General features: G+C 35.4%; 1 protein-coding gene across 2 annotated transcripts; it reads right to left on the reverse strand.

Moving 5' to 3' along the window:
* Positions 1 to 761: 761 nt before the first annotated feature.
* On the reverse strand, positions 762 to 15,541 carry EIF2S3 (eukaryotic translation initiation factor 2 subunit gamma). Of its 2 annotated transcripts, XM_051985093.1 has the most exons (12): positions 15,346 to 15,462; positions 14,462 to 14,525; positions 11,879 to 12,006; positions 11,660 to 11,781; positions 10,899 to 10,993; positions 9,574 to 9,732; positions 8,229 to 8,363; positions 7,242 to 7,336; positions 6,723 to 6,867; positions 5,378 to 5,547; positions 4,443 to 4,615; positions 762 to 1,289 (listed from the first exon to the last, which is right to left on the reverse strand). In XM_051985093.1, the coding sequence occupies exons 1-12, from the start codon at positions 15,412 to 15,414 to the stop codon at positions 1,226 to 1,228; spliced, it is 1,419 nt and encodes a 472-aa protein (XP_051841053.1). In that variant the 5' UTR covers positions 15,415 to 15,462; the 3' UTR covers positions 762 to 1,225. The 2 variants fall into 2 exon arrangements, with proteins under 2 accessions (XP_051841053.1, XP_051841052.1); XM_051985092.1 differs by lacking the exon at positions 14,462 to 14,525 and having other exon boundaries at positions 15,346 to 15,541.
* Between the last annotated feature and the right edge of the window lie 4,385 nt (positions 15,542 to 19,926).

The following is a 19,926-nucleotide window of genomic DNA, read 5'->3' on the forward strand; positions in this document are numbered from 1 at the left end:
TGAGATTTAAAAGATGAGATTACTTGAAGCTAGTTAAGGGCTGAGTTAAAAGGCATTTGTTACTGGATAGCAAATCAAGTGTCTCCTCTTCTCCCTATGGGGTCAATATTTTTTTGGGGGGGAAATACCACTAGTGATTTTACCAATACAGAGAACTACTATGGTATAATTCCCTTTAGTGATTTATAATGTATTTTCTAAAGGGATGAGTGGGGAACTGATAAGATAGTGACTTACTGACACTAGTAGGAATTATACCTAGACTTTCTGGTCTCCAAAGCCAAATGACTATTACTCCACATGGCTTCTCAACCATAATGAGGTAATAATACAGATTGTAGAAAAGAGCAAGAGAAAATTATTCTCAGGATTATACTGAAAAAGAAACCTGATTAGGAAGACTAGAATTTTTGCTACAAAGAGCTAAAATTAAACTATTATCATGTTCTTTTGAAGGGGAAGACTCAGCTGGATGCTTTCAAAGTTAGTTAGAAGGGTCTTTTTACCTACTGATCAATAGTTACTTACCCATTAGGGTTAAGTGGGAAAAAAAGCCCTAGAAAGCACCATATTCTAGTTCATAATGCAATATACTTAAATACATTCTGGATTAGCAGAATTAATTACAAATTAATTGTAACAGAGCTCCTATTTCAAAATGGGAATTTTGCTTTAAAGCCAATTTTTCTTTATATGTTTATACATATATTCCACATACAGTGTCAGAGGAAAAACAATAAAAATCATGGGGCAAAGTGGAATCTGGTCTTCAAAAAAAGTTTTATTTCTTTTAAGTATTTTACTGCTGAAACAATTTTTGAGGCCTGGGGCTATGCAAAGGAACAATGAAAAAATAAGAAAAATTTTATTTCAAACAGGTTTTGTTAAATGTACTACAGTGAAGATGTCTTGACTGTTGTAAACATATCTTAATTTCAAACCTGCACTGATGCATAAATTAGACATGTTGTATGAGAATGATTAATTTCTGCTAAAATGTGGAACAAATCCACCATTATGCCAATTTTTACATTTATTGCAGACACTGACTAGTATTTTAATACCAGAGGTTAAATTTTCATCACAAGAAATGAGAAAACTATCCAGCGTTCACTAAATGTAACGAGCTGTGAAATTAATTCCCCATTATTGCTCTGAAAATATACCCCTAGATTTAAGTGGAATCTCTTTCCTCAGCCAAAGTTAGGCATTCAGTGATAGTTCTTTAGTCATCATCTACCGTTGGCTTGATTGTCACTCCTCTTCTTATCTGACCCCAGCCAATTAAACTGCAAAATGAAAATATAGCATAAAGTAACTAATGATGAATCCATTTCTATAACAAAATTAATAAATGGCAGGCCACCTGAGGCAGGCAGTATTCATTTACATAAATAGGTACACACAAAATACAAAGTCTTAGGAAGGATCTATTAGCTGTCGGTATTGGAGAAAGGCCTCCTGCAGAAGTTAACACTGATAATAGAAATTCAATGCACAGACAAACAACACAGATTATAGTCTCTTCTGTAATCTCTGATTGATACTGTGTGATGCAATAAAAATAAAATCACAGGATTTTAGAACAAAAACCTATTTAAATCTCAACTTTGACAAAGATAAAACAGGGATAATAATTCTTACATTATTTACACATAGGGTGGTTCTGACAAAAGCACTTGCACTACATAAATGTAAACAATTACTGATATCAAGAGAAAGGATGGGGGCAGCTATGTGGTGCAGTGGATAGAACAACAGCCCTGAAATCAGGACCTGAGTTCAAATCCAACCTCAGACACTAGCTGTGTGATCCTGGACAAGTCACTTAACCCCAAATGCCTCAGCAGAGAGAGAGAAAGGATAGCATATAGTGAGAAAAATATATTGTACTTTTAAATATTTTTTGTTATTTTGTACTTGATGAAACACTGAGATGAGCATTCTGTATAAAAAAAGGAATTATATGTAGAATCACTAAATTATTAAAAGAAATTAACTTCAACACATTAGTGTCAAAGCTATCCTGTTAACCGCATTTCCCTTTAAATTTCCTTCTGGTTTTTTTCTGTGCATTACTCTTTAAAATGTTCCCTTCTTAGGGGGAGAGGGGAACAGAAGGGAGAATTACTATCGTTAATATTCCCCTCAAAATAAAAAAACAACCATCCCTTGTAACAAATAAAATCAAGCACAACTCCACATGTTGGTCATGTCATATAGTATCATGAAATCTGACTAATAAGAACATATCCCGATAGTTGGTACATGAAACTTTACTTTATCATAAAAAAAGGAATTATGTGCTCCATCATAAATAAAATATAATCAAACAAATGGACACAATAATAGTAATTTCAAGCCACATCACAAAAAGGATTATTTTCTTCACCACAAAAATTCTGACTCATTTTTGAGATTAAATCCGACTCCACACTACTATACCTAAAGTGATACAAAGTTTAATAAATATTTACAGCATTCAAAATGAAAGATTGATGCAGATTAGTGAGGGGAATAAAAATGTAAATAAAATAAATTGGTTCTTAAAAATATTTAATAACAACCCCTTTCATCCGTAGCTTTAATTCTGACCTTTCTTCCCCAAACATAGATTTGGGCAGGTATGTGGCATAGTGGATAGACAGTGCTGGTCCTGAAGTCAGGAAGATACATTCCTGAGTTCAAATCTAGCCTCAGACACTTAATAACTATGAGCGTGGACAAGTCCCTTAATCCTAAAGCCCTTTGGTTACCCATCTGTCAAATGAGCTGGAGTAGGAAATGGCAAACTACTTCAGTATCTTTGCCAAGAAAACTCCAAATGGGGTTTAAAAGAAATGGACACAACTGAACAACTGAAAAACACATATAGATTGGGAACCTCAAACTACTTACAGGACATCTTGCTGCCTAGGTTCTGATGTCCAAACCCTAGATTATCTTTACTCCCAAATTCCCTGATTTTAATTATTCCTATAAGTATATAGTTACAGGGCAGCTAAGTAGTGCAGTGGATAGAGCACCAGCCTATCTGAGGATCTGAGTTCAAATCTAGCTTCAGACACTTAACACTTCTTAGTTGTCCCAGGTTACCAAGCCTTGTTAAGTCTGAAATATTGCTAAGCACTCATCTCTACCTTTCTATTCTTATTGCCACCACTGAGGACATTCAATACTATCTCCACTAAACAATGAAGTAATAAGTCTTCTGAGATTTTCCTGTCTCCAACTCTTAACACTACTATGAGATCTATATTATGTACCTTATCGGTTAGCATTTCCAGGTTCAAACTTTCAGAGTTCCTTATTGAACATGGTTAGTGCAAACTCCCATTTGGCATTCAAAGCCATCTAGGATCCAGTGCTGCCCTCTCTATTCTAATCTTACTAATCTTTTTTAGAGCCTTCTTTTAACTGCAATGCTCATCATTTTATATATATTCTGTACTTCCCTGTTGTAGCTCAGGCTGTTCCCAAGCCTCAAATGCTACTCCCCAGGCAACCATTTTTATTAGCTGAATTTCAGCTCATCCTTTAAAAGAAGTAAATTATCTCTTTCTGGAAATTTTCTTTGATCCTAATTAAATGCTCTTCAGATCTCTGTGTTCCTGAACAAACCACTTAAATCTCTTTTAACTCTAAATCTAAAAATATTATGATCTTCTTTTTTCATGTTATTATTTTTATGTGAAATATCTTCCTAATAGCCTAAAAAGTATCATAAGGGTAAGGACTGTATTAGCTAAACTTTGTATCTCACATAGAACCTAAAAATGCTATACAAACAAAAGATGCTCACTACTGAACTGAATTAGGTTTTAGAAGGATGGTCCCTCCATAAAAGATAGAATGACAAAATGAGTCACAATTCAAGGAAATGTGTAATACTGGCAATGGTGGACTAGGCTAAAGTAGGGACAAGGCTTGGAAACTGACTACAAAAAGAAAGTGGAAATAAAAATGATTCCAAGAATAAGGGGGAGGACAAAAGGAAATTGGGATAGGCCTTTCTTCTCACCCACCAAGGATCACTGAAGCATTTTTTTTCATAGAAGGGAAAGAATAGAAGGGCAGTTTTTATCATGTGCTTAAAAAGAAAAACAATCCTCTACAAGATAAAGACTTAAACTTCATATACAATTCTTATTTTCTGACTCACTATATAAATGCAAATACCCATTCTACTTGATGTTTGTTAAGTTCAGAATAAAAATAAAACCAGAAAAAATGAGAAAGAATGACAAAATCTTGAAGATGCATAACCAAAAAAAGTTGTGGGACTCACGACAAAAAGTTAGAAAACTAGTTTGGGAAAGATTTGGCTTTAGATAAGAGTTTAAGATAATGACACTACACCCAGTAGGTAGTAGGATACAAAGATTAAAATCTGAATAAGTTCAAATGTAAAGATTTAAATAGAGGTGATCAGAGTGACTTACCGCCAATGTTTCTCAACTCTTCGACTAAGAGCAATTTTTTCTCCTATTTCTGTGCACACAGGATTAGTAAGAACAATCTTGCCTAAATCAGCCTTTACTGCACTGACTCTTCCTCCAGTGGACAAGGAACCTATATTCACCATGAGCACTTCATTCTTGGACAATTTTTGCACCTAGAGTAAGGAGAGAATCAAAGAGGAACAAGAAATAAGAAAAAGCTTTTTAAAGTACATTAGTAGCTATTATCATAGACCAAATTTAGTTACAATAAATATTGTCCTGGAGCTTGCAAAATTATTGTCTGAAATAAATGGTAATCAAGACTTAAAAGGTTCTGATGCACATTTTTCCTTATATTGGGATCTAATCTATAGACATATAGACTGAACCACCCAATTTGACTTGACCCTTCCATTAAACGATGAAATTCAGTCCTATGACCTAATTTCTTCAAAATTAGAAAAGGTTTCATGGGAGGTAAAGGGCAACAGAAGGCATTATAGATGACACTTTATTAATCTTGTTAAAACAATGTTTAATTAACGGTCTCTAGTTTTATAACTTACTAAAATAACATCAAAATATATAACAAACTCAAAGGTTTAAAAGGCAGTGCTCCTTAACACTGCCTCCAGATTTAGGTTTTCCACGAATTCTTTTTTCTATACTAACATAGGCAAACAGAATTCTTTTTCCTATGCTAATATAGTAAAAACAGAAGCATAGGCAATATAAGATATATAATTCAAGTACAACATGTAGAAGGTATAGGAAGATACTTTTAAGTTGTATGGTTATTTTTGCCTCTAAAAATATAATCATATGCCTCAAATCTTGGCTTCTTTTCCTGATCCTTGTCACTTATAAGGCTGTCAGCACTAAAATGGTTTCTTTAGTAAAGTTTCACAAAAACTCAATAATTTTACAATATTTACCTTTGCTGCTTTTTTGTCTCCTTCAGTACGCACACCTAAAAGTCGTCTAAGTAGGAAATACGAAATTTCCAATTCGGTGAAGATTTCAGGCAGCGCTCCAACTGCGCCAAGAACCTGTCCAACCATTCTGTCAGCTCGACACAAAGTTGGATCAATTTTTGTTCCAACACCTAAGGTAAAATGAATCATATTTTATGTTTACACCTTAAGTCTTAAAATAGTTACAAAAATTACAGATTGTAACAAACTGTAAATTTGGCTTTCTTCAAAAAGATGAAATATTTTTAGATAGAAAGTAAATTATTTGCAAAAAATAATAATTTGTGAAATTTTTGAAAAATTTATAAATTAAGATAACTAAAAGACGAGTTGGGGACAAGACCCAAAGGTGAGTTTGAAATAGGAGAAAAATTATAAAGTAACTAAGTTACTTGGAAATTCGCTTAAATCTGACAAGCATTAATCAGCAGTTTGATGCTACAATGTCCTACACTTTTAGAAGATATCATTCCTGTCCCTTAAAAAAAAAAGGCAACCAAAAGATAAATCTGCAATGTTTCCTTGTATATATCAAACTATGTATCAATGTTTCCTTGCATATATGATATAGCCACAGAAAAGTTATCTACTATCTGTGATAAGGAAATAAGAGTGAAATCCTTAGCTAAAAATCCCACATTAGACAAAGAACCCCTTTTCTCCCACACTAAATTAAAGAACTACCATCAAAAATGATCTAAAAAAAGTTTGGAATTATTAGCTTTGATAGGTTTCAAATTGATGGGTCCTGTTTACCCTGTAAAAACAGATGTTGGATTTAATGACCACTTAAGGACTCATCCAGGTCTAAATCTATGATCATCACTATTTCTGCATTCCTCCACCAGTATCAATTGTACATTTGTACCATAGCAATCAAATGGTAATAGCATAAATTTATCAATCCTTGAACAAATCAGACAATGGAGAATCTTTTCTTCTACCAATCCTTACATTTCCTATTCTAGTACAAATACAATATGACAGGACTAGGTGACACATTTAGGCATTTACCATATAAACATCATATACCATATTGTTAAATCTACTGTTCCAAATACAAAATTTACTTCCCAAAGATTAATTTTAAAAATGTATACCAAGATTTTTCATTTTTTATTTTAAAATTAAATAAAAAAAAAAAAATGATCAAGTGAACGAGCTTTTTATAACCCCTTAAAAACCCGTTCTACAGTTTGAAAAATCAAGATTTTACAACTTAAAGGTTCCTTCTTGCACAAAGGACATTCTATTTCCACCCTGTTTTACTAGGAATCTAAAAATTTTCAGAAAATAAAATCCTTACCAATAAGGCCTCCAGGAGCAGCATACTGAAGATCATTATGTTCTGCAAAAAGTGATACAATTTTGGAAAAGATTGGCTTACACATGAGTTTCCCTTCACTATCTTTAGAGACAATGCCAGGCCTGACCTCCAACTCCTGACCCACCTAGAAAAAAGTAATAAGTTCATGAGAAGCATGTAGTAACATCTGGACCTTCACTATTTCAAGGAGTTTGCTATAACTTAGGATTTTTTTTAAACTGGAAAGAGTTGAAAATAAAAATTATTTTCAAAATCAAAACCAATAGCAAATATATGCCAAACACTGACTTAGACTAGCTGCAAGATCACAAAAGTACAATATATTGTACCAATATAAATTGAATTTAGAATTTATAAACATTAACAATACCAAGTTCATTCTTCATTATTTATAGCTTTTTCTGCTCTTTTTTTGGGGGGGGGAGGGGGAGGGGAAGAAAATCAGAGGAAAAGAGCATGAGTATTTTGGTGGTGGATTTTTTTTTTCTTAAAGATTACCTTTAACACTCCTTTGAGAATACTACCACCGGCCACGCCACCCTTAAGGTCATCAACTTCACAACCAGGCTTGTTGACGTCAAAAGACCGAATAACTAAAAAGGATATAAAGTAAATAAGAACCAAATGTGCTATTTTAAGACTTTCACTGAATGACAGATTAACTTTTCCAAAATTATAGACTCATGACATTTCGTTTCACAGCATTAGATACATGTTTCATCACCGTTAAATAATAGATTCGAAAAATAGGTGTTGTGGATTACTGATTAAATACTGGTACTAAAAAACTTAAAATCATGGGGAAAGTGAGATGAAATCCTTTCTTAATAGATTGTTTGGAAGTTTTAAAATAGTGCTCCTGTGTTAGATATACTCCCATAATATTGTCCCGATATTTCTCAGAATTTGGTCATACAGTACTATGTGACAATCAATTCTAAAAGCTCTCTCCTTTTTTGATACCATTCCATCCTGCTTTGAGTAATTCAACTTTAACAGTCTTAAATTTGGATTTTCTAACTCCTTTCTTTTGTTAAAACTTCAAATTGTCTTGTGTAACTAATTCGTTTACTTTCACAAGATCCACTCAAAATACCTACATTTCTATCTATAAGGAACTATCATCACTGAAATCCTATTTAATTGCCTGATCATGGTGGTGACTATACATTTCTAAAGGTAAAAAAATTAGCAATGGCTAATTAACTTTACTCAAATGGAAATATCAAAAGTACAATGCTGAAGATTTAAACTTTATTTGTGGTATCTGAGGATTAGCTTCAATAAGTCTGGTCTCATTAAAGGATTGGATCAAGTGATGAATTTGGGAGGACCATGGCGACAAGCATGAAGAGAGGTCTGCAACTTTATTAATGGACCACATTCACACAGATGACAGCAAAAATCCTTAGAATTGAACTATGGGGAGATAAAGGTAGAAAAGAGGTGTCAAACAAAATGCATGGCATCAACTTATAAACTTACCAATAAGTCTAGGTTCTGAAGTAAAGTCTCGTGGGGGTACTGGAATTTTCTTTACTATGTATTCACAAACAACTTCAATGTTATACTTCAGCTGAGCAGAAATTGGAATAATAGGAGCTCCCTCTGCAACTGTACCTGTTCAAGCAAAAATTGAAAGCTTCGAAATTTAGTTGTATAGAACCATACTGTTAGATGTTTCATGTGATATCTAAGAGTACTTAAAAAAAATAATAATAATTCAGCAGGCTTATACAAATTCTGGATGAGCAAGGATAATTTTGCCTGGAAAAGTTAGAAATTTCTTCCACAGAAAATTACAAAAATCCTTAATATTTCTACAAAGTAGATGAAACATCTACCAGAGAAGCCAAGTCATGATTGGTCTATGTAATTAATTCTGCAATAAATGTCAAACTAAAAATATAGACTCTTTAATCAAGACTGCTTCGACATATGTGTCTAACCTGTAATATATGTATGCCAAACAAGTCTTTCAGGTACGATGCCTGAACGAAAGATTGTAATTTTACAGAGATGACGTGTTCAATTTTTTTATAACCCAACTGGGTTTATAACAAATAATTCATTCTAGTTTTCTTGGGAGCTAAACTAGGAAGAAACACAAATACTTAAAATTAACTATATTCGCTACCTATAAATGAAAAAGAATTAAATAAAGATTAGACTCCCAGAAGTGTGGATTTAAATTTAGAAAGCCCCAAATGATTGGAGAAGTTAGGTGGCACAGTGGATAGAGCACTGGGCTTGGAAACAGGAAGACTCATCTTCTTAAGTTCAAATTTGGTCTCAAATACTTAACAGCTGTGTGATCCCTGGTCAGTCTCAGTTCCTTACAGTAAAACAAGTGGGAGAAGGAAATGGCAAATCACTCTAGTATCTTTGCCATGAAAAATCCAAAAGGGATCACAAAAAATCATGCAGGACTGAAAGACAGTTGAACAACAAATTTAAGCCCAGTAATCTTAGGTGACTTGAAGAAAGTCACAGAAATCTAAGAACCAAATCCATGTCTTCAAACTTCAATTCAAGTTTTTCACTGCACCATGCTTTCTGCCACATCAGGTGACCCTCTTTACATAAGAATTGGATATTAAATACTTTAATATGGCAAATTTTTTTTAAAAAGCATACTTGGTATCACTGCTTGTCAGGTGACAAAAGGGTTAGATGCAGAAATGAGGGTTGGAACTTATGACTTTGTTCAGTTTTTGCTACCTTTATAAAAATGTTATTCAATATTCTGAAGTATATGTGCATATTAACATGGAAATGTATCAAATACAGTATTTGTCACTAATTTGCTGCTTGCTATATAGCTACTTACCTTGTACAAATGCAAGGATCTGTTCATATTGTTCCTTAGCCTGACTTTCTTTCACCAAATCAATCTTATTCTGTAGAATCAGAATATGTTTCAATTTCATGATTTCTATGGCAGCTAGGTGCTCAGAAGTCTGAGGCTGAGGACAAGACTCATTACCAGCTACATAAAAGAAGAGAATAAAAAGATGGGGTAAGCACCTACCTATCAATGTTTCCCCAAGTATTCACTTAAAATTTTGTGAATTAAATTTTGTGTGCTGCCAGTAAGAAATATTAATCACTACGTATACTTCTTCCAACACAGACTTTAACTCTATCCTAACACATGTTTTATGCAATACAAACAAGATACAACTTAAAGATTATGAAGTCCATAGTCATTTGTCTATTTTGTTGTCAGTGGAGTAAAAAATAATTTAAAATATCCTAAATACTTCTCCAAAGATTATTCTAGCTAAAGATCTAAGTATGACTATTCTTCTAGTCTATTCCAGAAAATCTTTAAACTTTCATCCTTTTTATGTACAAATGACAAGTCCCTCCCAACCCCTTCATTTGACATTTTGTGCTGAGAAATTACTTGACTGCTTAAGTAGAGTCATGATTCTTCCTTTTGAATAAAAGTTCTCTAAACTCTGAAACTGCCACTGCTAGGTGAAAGCAATGTTTCTGAACTATCATGTAGTTTATCTCCTCCTTACCATCCAATGTTTCTGTGAATAGGTAGTAGTAACGAAGCAAAAGCTAATCAGTGTTTGTATTAGAAATTCTAGTAATTTATATGAGATGTTTCAAAGTAACTTTTGGTAGAAACACTTTGGCAAATTCCAAGTCAACTCGGATATATAAATTCAATTCTTTTTGAAGTTAACCTTGCTGTCCTATTGCTTTAAGGACACAACTCAGATGCCACCTCCTATAGGTATTTTTTCCTTCCCCCATTTCCCCCCAATTACTAGTTTTCTCCTACTTTATGATCTTGTCTTTATTCTGTGCATACTTATTTGTGTCCATACTATTTCCCTGCATTAGAATATAAATTCTTGAAGTTAAGGATGATCTTGTTTTTTCTTAGTATTCCCAGCATTTAGTGAAGTGCCTGGCTCTTATTAGAAACTCAATAAATGTTTCTTGAATTTGTTATAGCAGATTAGATTTTAATGTGTACCATCACATCTGTGACAAGAAATGTGTGGTTAAATGATAAAATCACTTTCCTGACTTCAAACCTAAACAAGAGGTTAGATTAAACCCCTAATAATCTGTGTTTACCTTAATAGCATAAAATGGATTTCTCGTGCATTTAATTTTTTATGCTCTATTTACCTATTAACAGTAGAGCTGCATCCATGACTGCTGCACCGTTCAACATGGTAGCCATCAAAATATCGTGGCCAGGACAATCCACAAAAGAGACATGTCTAGTAATTGGTGAGGGAAAGTAAACATCAAAGTAAAAAAGATACCATTTTACCAAGGTTAAATCACTTGTGAAATAATTTATACTACAGCACAACAAATTTTGAAATACTCTCAAACACAAACAGAACAAAAGAAGAGGATAGATAATATTCTAAGCTACACATTTCTATTAAAAAACAAACTGTTTTTTAAAAAAAATTACTAAAAACTCTTTATGGCACTTCAAGCACTAAGACATTTGTCTTTAAGTCATATGAAGTCAATGTTTGAATTACAATTATAAATGATAACCCTTATAATTATTACATCAATCCTGGTAAGAGAGGTACTGAAAACATTATCCTCACAAATGGGAAACTGAGGGTTAAAAAGATGAATAATTTGCCCAAAGCCTCACAACTTGTAACCAACAAAGTGAAGGTTAGAATTCAAAATGACCTTTTATATCCATGCATTAGATAACCACTCTGAACTGCTACTGTCCAGAGTAATTTTTACAACTATCGGTGATCCCAATATTTTCAGGAATACACTTTTATCTTCATCAATATATGATCTAATGTGTCTATTAAATAATCACTACCAAACTTTTTAGTTTTTTAAAATGACCTAAAAGACAACAAAGCATGAAATGTAAAAAAACACAAAAAAATCAGATTGCTCACCTGACTAATTTGAAGTTTCCTTTAGTTCCTGGAATGTCTGTAGGAAATTCATCAGGTGTGCTACTTCCACAAGATCTGTAACATTCTGGCCGAGAACAACTTGGGTCATCAAGTTTGTAAATCTAAAATTTCAATGAAAAGGGTCTCAAAAGTTAGACATTTACATATCTTGAAAATGTAAGGTATTTTTTTTTCTTTTTCTAACATTAAACAACTAACCTTAGCATTAGCATAACCCAACTTAATGGTAATATTTCTTTCCAGCTCATTTTTGAATCGGACAGTGTGAACTCCAGAAATAGCTTTTACTACTGTTGACTTTCCATGTGCTACATGGCCAATTGTACCTACAATCAGAAACAAAAGATCAAATAAGAACCAGTTAAACAAAAGTACCTTTGATAAATCAGTTATTACAAATTGATAATTTGTACTATTTGATACTAGTCAATTTCATATTACATATTTTATACCCAAAGTTTTGTTTTAAAATAACAAATATAATATACATCTAAATTATGTTCCTAATGAAGTTATCAACTACTTAAAATTATCTGCATCCTCCCCATTAAAGAACACTATGTAAAAGACACATCTTTTAGGAAATTTGTGACCGAAATGGTACTTAAGTACATTTAAAACCATGATGTCTCTAAACACATTTGGGACATTTTTTAATACCTTTTTATTAATTAGCATTCACAATAACTTGCATGAACTTAGACAATTTACTTAATGTCTTTCAATCTTAATTTTCCTTATCTGTAAAATGAAGGGATTGGACTAGATGACCTCTAGGTCTAGTCTAGACTTATTTCGCCACTAAATCATAAAACATATCCCTTTCAAACAATATTACTGACTACTATTTAATCATCAACACACTAAATACAACAAGCTTTTTAAAGGTACAACAGAATCATGAAGCTATTTAAAAAGCCCCAACAGAAATGAAAGCTTGTAAATAAATTGTAGGCTACAAGGTGACTCTTTACTCATAGTTTTTAAGACATTTCAAAAGAATTACTAGCTGGGGATGTTGGTTATTATTATTATTTTTAAAGAACTTACATTGAAGACCTATTAACTATTCAATCTAGAAACTACTCCAATTCAACCTAATTCAAAATTATCAGACTATTTTACAAGTGAGAACAATGAGCTCTAGTGAGAAGTGAACCTAGGTTTCCCAATTGTAAATTAAGTGCCCTTCACATTATGCTATCTCTTCTGTTAGTCTGGAATAGAAAAGGGATGTTAGGAAGAAAAGGAAAAATGGTAGTTCTACAAACTAAAAATTATAATGCTCAGTTCAAGACAAGCTGCAGACCAAGAAAGCCATAGTCAAAGATCCCCTTTTTCAGTCTCACAAAATTAAGAGATCAAAACTTGTACTTGCACTTTATTCTCAGATAACATAGTGACTACATATATGTACACACACATAAATACACACAAAAATATGAGTGAAAATTTTTTCACTAAATTTACTTGTTTAAAAAAGCTAGAAGTTTAAGAGCACTGTTGTTCTCTAATGCTGAAGTTCATCTATCCCACATGAAAGTACTTGTTTAACTACTATCTTCAAAACAACAGAGAGGACTTTTAGGAACTACAAGATAACATGCCTGTCTTGGTTCAAATTCTTTATTCTTTCTAACTTTTTTCTATAAAAAGATGCCATCTATACTAATACTGCTCCTCAAGGGGTTATCATGAAAACGAAACGAGAAATATGAAGCATCTTACTAACTTTAAAGCCATACAAATATCAACTATTATTCTCCACATATACCAATATTAAAAGCATCAAATTTTTCATAATGAATAAGATAACCCTTAATTAGTAAATTTCACAATTCAGGCTTATTTATTGTTTATGCTTACCTTATTTCACTTGTCCACTTTTCTACCTTCATGAACTCTACAATCTAGCTAAATTATTCTTCCTTTTGTTCACAAAATTAATTTTATCTCCTATCTCTACCTAGGTTGTACTCTCTTCTCATCCTCCCTCTTTTACCTGATTTCCTTCAAAATTCAACTCTAGTGCTATTTCTTACACAAGAATTTTTCTGATTCTCCCATCTGCCAGTTTCCTTTCCCTCAAAACTACCTTTTATTTTGTATATACTTTTGTATGTACATGTTGCCTCTCTGATGTAACCTTTAGAGCAGGGACAATTTTAATTTTACCTTTGTACCTCCAGTATCTTGCTTAGTGCCTTGCATATAGCAGACAATACATGCTTGCTAGTTACCCGATTAATACACACAATCTATACTGTGATAAAATGATAAGGCAACTGTTACAGTTCTTTTCTTTAAAAAGCCTCTGGAATCAATCCAACACTAATATAAAATATAAAGAGTAATGTTAAATTTTGTTGGGTTAGCCTTGCCTACAATCTCCCTAGATCGAGAAATTATGTTCAACATACAGTAACAATCCAGTATGTACAAACTCTGTTAGAAGTATTGGGAGAAAGTTTAAGTGGGATATGATCTCTTGAAAATTTATAATACTGTAGGAAGACAGACAATTGTACATAAAAGTACAATACAAAATAAACATTACCAAGACTTTTCAAGAAGTTACAGTCATCATTTCTTTGCAACCATCACAGACACAAGATTAGTGCTCCATAATTATCTGTCCAATAAGTGTTCCATTTGACTGATGAGAAAACAATTAGTTTAAGAGCACTTAAATGATTTGTTGAAAATCATACATCTTAGTCATGGATAGAATCTAGATCTCCTGATTCCACTAGTACTCTTTTAGCAATTACTTAATCTTACCTATATTGATTGTGGCTTGTCTGCTGATAACTTCATGTGAAAGCGGAGTCAACTTGGTAACATCCTGTGAGGAAGCACTTTACAATTTAATCAATTTGTAAAATGCTACTTAGCAAAAGTGAAATGTCAATCCCCACCTTCTTCCTCCTACCTTTTTTCAAACCTCAGCTAAAATCTCATCTTGTACAGGAAACTTTTTCTGACCCTCTCCCCCTTAATTCTAGACTCATCTCTATTATTTCCAATTTCTCTTGTCTACAATTTGTACTTTTGCTTGCATGTTCTCCCCAACACTCCCTTACACTGTGAGCTGTTTGAGATTGAGGCCTCTTTTGTTTCCCCATCGCTTAGCAGGGGCTTGGCAGGAGCTTAATAAATGCTTCTAGATTGTCACTTCCCAACACTCTCACGCTAACTTGCGCTACAGACACATTTCCCCGTACAAACAGTGCTTGCTGCAAAATTCCTGGAGACCTCAAACTCAATACAGGGCATCGGGGGAGCACTGGGACCCTACACCCCCTCCCCACCTCCAAACCTCCCGGGCCAGCAGCAGCTGCTGCCTCCAAGGAAAGCTGCACGTTCCCTGCCCTCAGCTCCAGGAGCTGCTGAAGTTCAGACTCTGCAGCCGCTCAGCTCCGGGCAGCGCACATACACCCCTAGCCTCACCAGCACTCCGTACGCTCCCCAACTCTCCACCGGCCTGGCGCAAGCGCAGGCCGGATACCCGGCTCCCGGATTGCCCCTGCCAGAGCGGGAGCCGCCTTATCCCCAACTCCGCCGCCCTGCACCCCGGCCCCACCCGCCTTCACACGAACACACACTCGTTGGGTCTCCCCCAAATCCAGAACTGCGCGAACGCTCGGGTCAGAAAGCAGACTCACCAAGGTGGTCAGATCCTGGCGAGACAGATGGGGCTGCCCCAGAGTCACTCCCGGTTCGTCGCCCGCCATCTTGCTCAAAAAGGAAGTAGATTGCCCCACGGGCCGCCTGACCCCGCACAAGCCCCTTTATATCAAGAGCGGGCAAGACCTCAAGACTAGACGAAGAGAAAGTCGTCGCCATTCAAAGTTTCTCGGGTTCGAATGCAGCACTTTGTGAACTGCTTACCAGGAAGGAAATGTAGGGAAATCAGGCTCTGTCTGCCCTGGGCCCTCACATTTGAACAGGCAAATCCTTGGACAGCCGTAGCAAAAGCCCCAGAGAAGCGGAAGGTGATGCAATTAGGCGCGCGTGTCTGCAAGGGGCTAAAAGCAATTTCCGCTTCCGTCGTTTATTGCCGGATCCGGTTCCCAGAACCTAGTAGCGAAGGGCGGGGACAGGATAGAAAGGAAGGCGCTGTCTGCCCTATTTGTATCGCGTGGGTAGCTCGCTTCTCTTTCCCTAGACTCCCTCGTTTGCATGCTTTTGTGGGCGGAGTCGGGCTGAGGAGCACGCTTCATTCTGGAGAAGTCCGGCAGTTTCTAATCTCTCTTCCACGGGTCCCGATGTCCTGGGAGGAGTTGGGCTGCGCCCCCACCTGTTTGCTCTGGCTCACGCAGCCACTTCTAGACCCTTGGCTGTAAAGCTTTGCGAGCTGGAAGACGGGCTCAGCGTGTGCAAAAAAGAAAGCCCTTATCCCTACACGGTGGATGAAAAAAACAGCCGGGACTTAAGTCAAAACTAGCACGCATACATATTTAACTTATATAGGACTGCTTGCCATCTTGGGGGGGGGGGGTGGGGGGTGGAGGGAGGGAGGGGAAAAAACGAAACATAAGTGATTGCAAGGGATAATGTTGTATAAAAATTATCCTGGCATAGATTCTGTCAATACAAAGTTATTATTAAATAAAATAAAATTTTAAAAAAAAAAACTAGCACGCATAAAATTCCCAGATCATCTTTTGAGGAAAGAACATGTATTTCTTTAAAGCAAATTTGTTCGGTTTTTATCAGCTTCGTTTACTGCTGGAATAGTGGACGGCAACGTGGAAGAAAATAAGTCCAGTGTAAAATAAGACCAGAAAAAAAAAAAGGGTGGGGTGGAGGGTGACAACGACCATAGAGCACTAATATATATGTATCTTACGGACAGGGTGTTATATTCTTCAAATTCATAGAGTAAATATTGAGCACTTAAGATTGAAACCAATCACAATGATTGGTGACTTTAAAAGTTATGGTCCTTTCCTTTATGATCCCCACAATCTTAATACTGTATTCTTAATTCACCTTTCATATATTGAGTTGCTAACCTTTTTCTTAAGACAGTACTGAGGAAAATGCATTCTTTTGACAGATCCTTGCCCTCATGCAGTTTGTTACATTAAAGAAATAAATACAGGAATATAACAAAATAGAACCTAGAAGCAGCTAGTTGGTGTAGTGGATAGAGCACCAGCCCTTAAATGAGTTCAGATGTTGCCTCAGACATTTAACTTGTCCTAGCTGTGTGACCCTGGGCAAGTCACTTAACCCCAATTGCTTCAGCAAAAAAAGAATAAAATAGAACCTAATCCACTTGGTTAATAGAGAAAGGATTCCTCAGAGAAGATGATTTTTGGGCTGGGTTTTGAAGAGTAAAGTACAATTAATGTAGGCATAGATCCGTTGAAGAATAAGAGAAAGTTATTGCAGGCCAATGGGGGAGTAGAAATGCAAGACGGGAAGGCATATAATACTGGTAAGGAGTCAGTAAATTATGTGGCAAATAGTCCAGTTTGAATGTAAAAAAAAAAAAAAAATGGGGGAAAGAATGAGAGGAAGTCCTTTTGATGAGGTTTAGATTTGGAGAACCCAAATGAAATTAGGGTTTCTGGTAGTCAGGGAGTTAAATGAGGTCTAGTGGCAGGTTTGGGGTTCAGGATAGGTTTTGCGCAAGGGTAGGGAGTTTTGGCGAATGCCCTTTTGGTGGGGCAAGAAGTTCTCTGTAAAGGTGTTTACAGATCCAAAAACCTAGATTGATAAAGGGTTTATTATGGGGATTGGAAATAAGGTTAAAGTCTGGTTAAGGAAATAGGTGAGGGTAAAGAGATGATGGCACTGGAAAAGAGTATTCCAGTGGGCAGAAGCTCCTTAGGATGCCAAGCATGGTATAGCTAGCATGTTTGGGCCCTCTGCAAAGAGAGGATTTTAGTTTGGCTCTTTTTATAATGAGAGATTTAGTCAAAGGGGGGCGTTGGTGGAGTCCCAAGTTGGCTCCTCCCTGGGTTTCAGCTAGGGCTAGAATTAGCATTGGTGGGGGTTGGGAAACCCAAGCAGATCAGATCTGATGGGGGCTGAGACAAGCCTGGATCTCCTATTGGAGAGGAATCATAAATCAACCTGAAAGTAATCACAAATGCAGTTTCTTAAAGGGACCACAACCCCCTTCACTATCTCAAATTATATTTTACTTGTTATGTACTGTGTATCAGTCTTTATTTTCCAGATGACTGAAAACTTTTCTGATCAAAAATTGCAACAATAAAGATCTTTAAGATTATTTCTTTTTACTTCAGTTGTGGTATTCCAGAATCATCAAAAACATTTTTCTGTCTTTTAACCCTATTGACCATCTCTTCTCCTGGATAGTTTATTCTTTCCTTGGCTTCCTTAACACTATCCTCTCCTTTTTTTCTGCCTGTCTTAACCATTTCTCAGTGTCCTTTGTCGATTATCCCTCATGTCCTGCTGACTAAACCTCATTAATTCCTAGAACTTTTCTTTCTACACTCGTTTTTTAATGATATTAACCCCAGGATATCAGGATAAATACAATCCCTGCAACTCAAATCTGTATATCTAATCCTCACCTTTCAGCTGACCTTTAGAGTTGTATAACCACTGCCTATTGAGCATTTCTCTCTCTGAATATCCCATAGGCATATTAACCAGATTATGTCCAAAACAGCCCTGATTATCTTTCCTCCTAAATTTACCCTAATTCCTTACTTTACTTCTGTTAAGGCTCCACCATTTTTCTGGTCCTCCAGATTCAAAACCTAACTTAACTTTTTTCTTTTTCCCTCAAACTCCATATCCAGTCAATTGCCAAATCTTATTGGTCTATCACTACAAAATTTTGCATCTGTTCCCTTCTCTCTACTTGCCTTATTTAGGCTGATCTCATCTCTCACCTGGATTGTAAATAGAGGGAGAAAAAAGCATTCAGTAAGGACTTCCTGCGGTCATCTAGGTGATTCAGTAAATAAAATGTATGTCCTGAGTCAGGAAGATTCATTTGGCCTCAAACTCAGACCCTGGGCAAGTCACTTAAGCCCATTTGCCCACAACTGTTAATAAAGAGGATGATTCCAATGACATTTTCTTTTCAGAAAAGTCATTACCACAGACTGAAATAACAGAGATTATAAAGATGTGATCTGGAATATTCAAGCAATAAACTCATTTTAAATATTTACATATTTTATTTTTGTATCATCATGCCTCCATCCCAGACTTATTTCTTATTTAAAGGAATAAGCAAAGGGATAAAAAGAAAGAAAAAAGTTGAACAAAGCTAATTAAAATGTTACTCAAACTTATTTTGTACTCCACATCCACAACCCTCCCTCCCCCACATTCTCAGAAAAAAAGATGGAGGGACCTGCATGTTCATACGTTTTCTTCCCTTTATTCCAAGTCAAGTGGGATCATTGTAATTATTCATTTTTCTACTTTGATTTATTATTTTTTCATATGCATTGTTGTAGCCATTGTGAACCTTGCTTCCTAGTTTTGCTTCTTTCACTTTGCAATCATTCATGGGTCTTTCCTTGCCTTTTAGTAGTAAATATTTCTTATAATGCAGTAATGTTCTTGAAGGGGGAGGGAAACTGTTCCCTTTACTGAAACTATGTTCCCTTAAAGATTATCACTCCAAAACTGTGTTTCCTTTTTATCTGTGATCCCTTTTGGAATCTCAGCCCCTCCTGAGGAAGGCATATCCCCCCAGATGCCAGAGCCTTTGATTCAATCAGAAATCCTGGTCAAAAAACACCCTTTTGAAGTATTGTTAATTCCAAAAGGAGATCTGAACTACTGATAAGCATCTAGGCTTGGATACCTTGACTTCCTGAAGCCTTAAGACTCCTTTTAAAGGACAGTTTCTTTCTTTTTTTTTTTTTTAATAGCTTTTTATTTACAAGATATATGCATGGGTAATTTTTCAGCATTGACAATTGCAAAACCTTTGTTCCAATTTTTCCCCTCCTTCCCCACATCCCTTCCCCCAGATGACAGGTAGGCCAATACATGTTAAATACGTTAAAGTATATGTTAAATACAATATATGTATACATGTTTAAAGGACAATTTCTAAACTCACTGTTTACAGAAGCCCAAGCAGTTTGCTAGGATCCTGCCTCCTGAGAAGGCGTTCTCCTCTCAGTGCCAGACTCCACTTCCCACCATAGAAGTCAATCTCTTAGCAAACTGCTTTCTATCCAACAATAAACTTTCATTTTGGCCAATTAATAATTAATAATTTGCCTATTAAGAAT

Source organism: Antechinus flavipes, chromosome 3, assembly GCF_016432865.1.
Source record: "Antechinus flavipes isolate AdamAnt ecotype Samford, QLD, Australia chromosome 3, AdamAnt_v2, whole genome shotgun sequence".
NCBI classification, from domain to species: domain Eukaryota; kingdom Metazoa; phylum Chordata; class Mammalia; order Dasyuromorphia; family Dasyuridae; genus Antechinus; species Antechinus flavipes.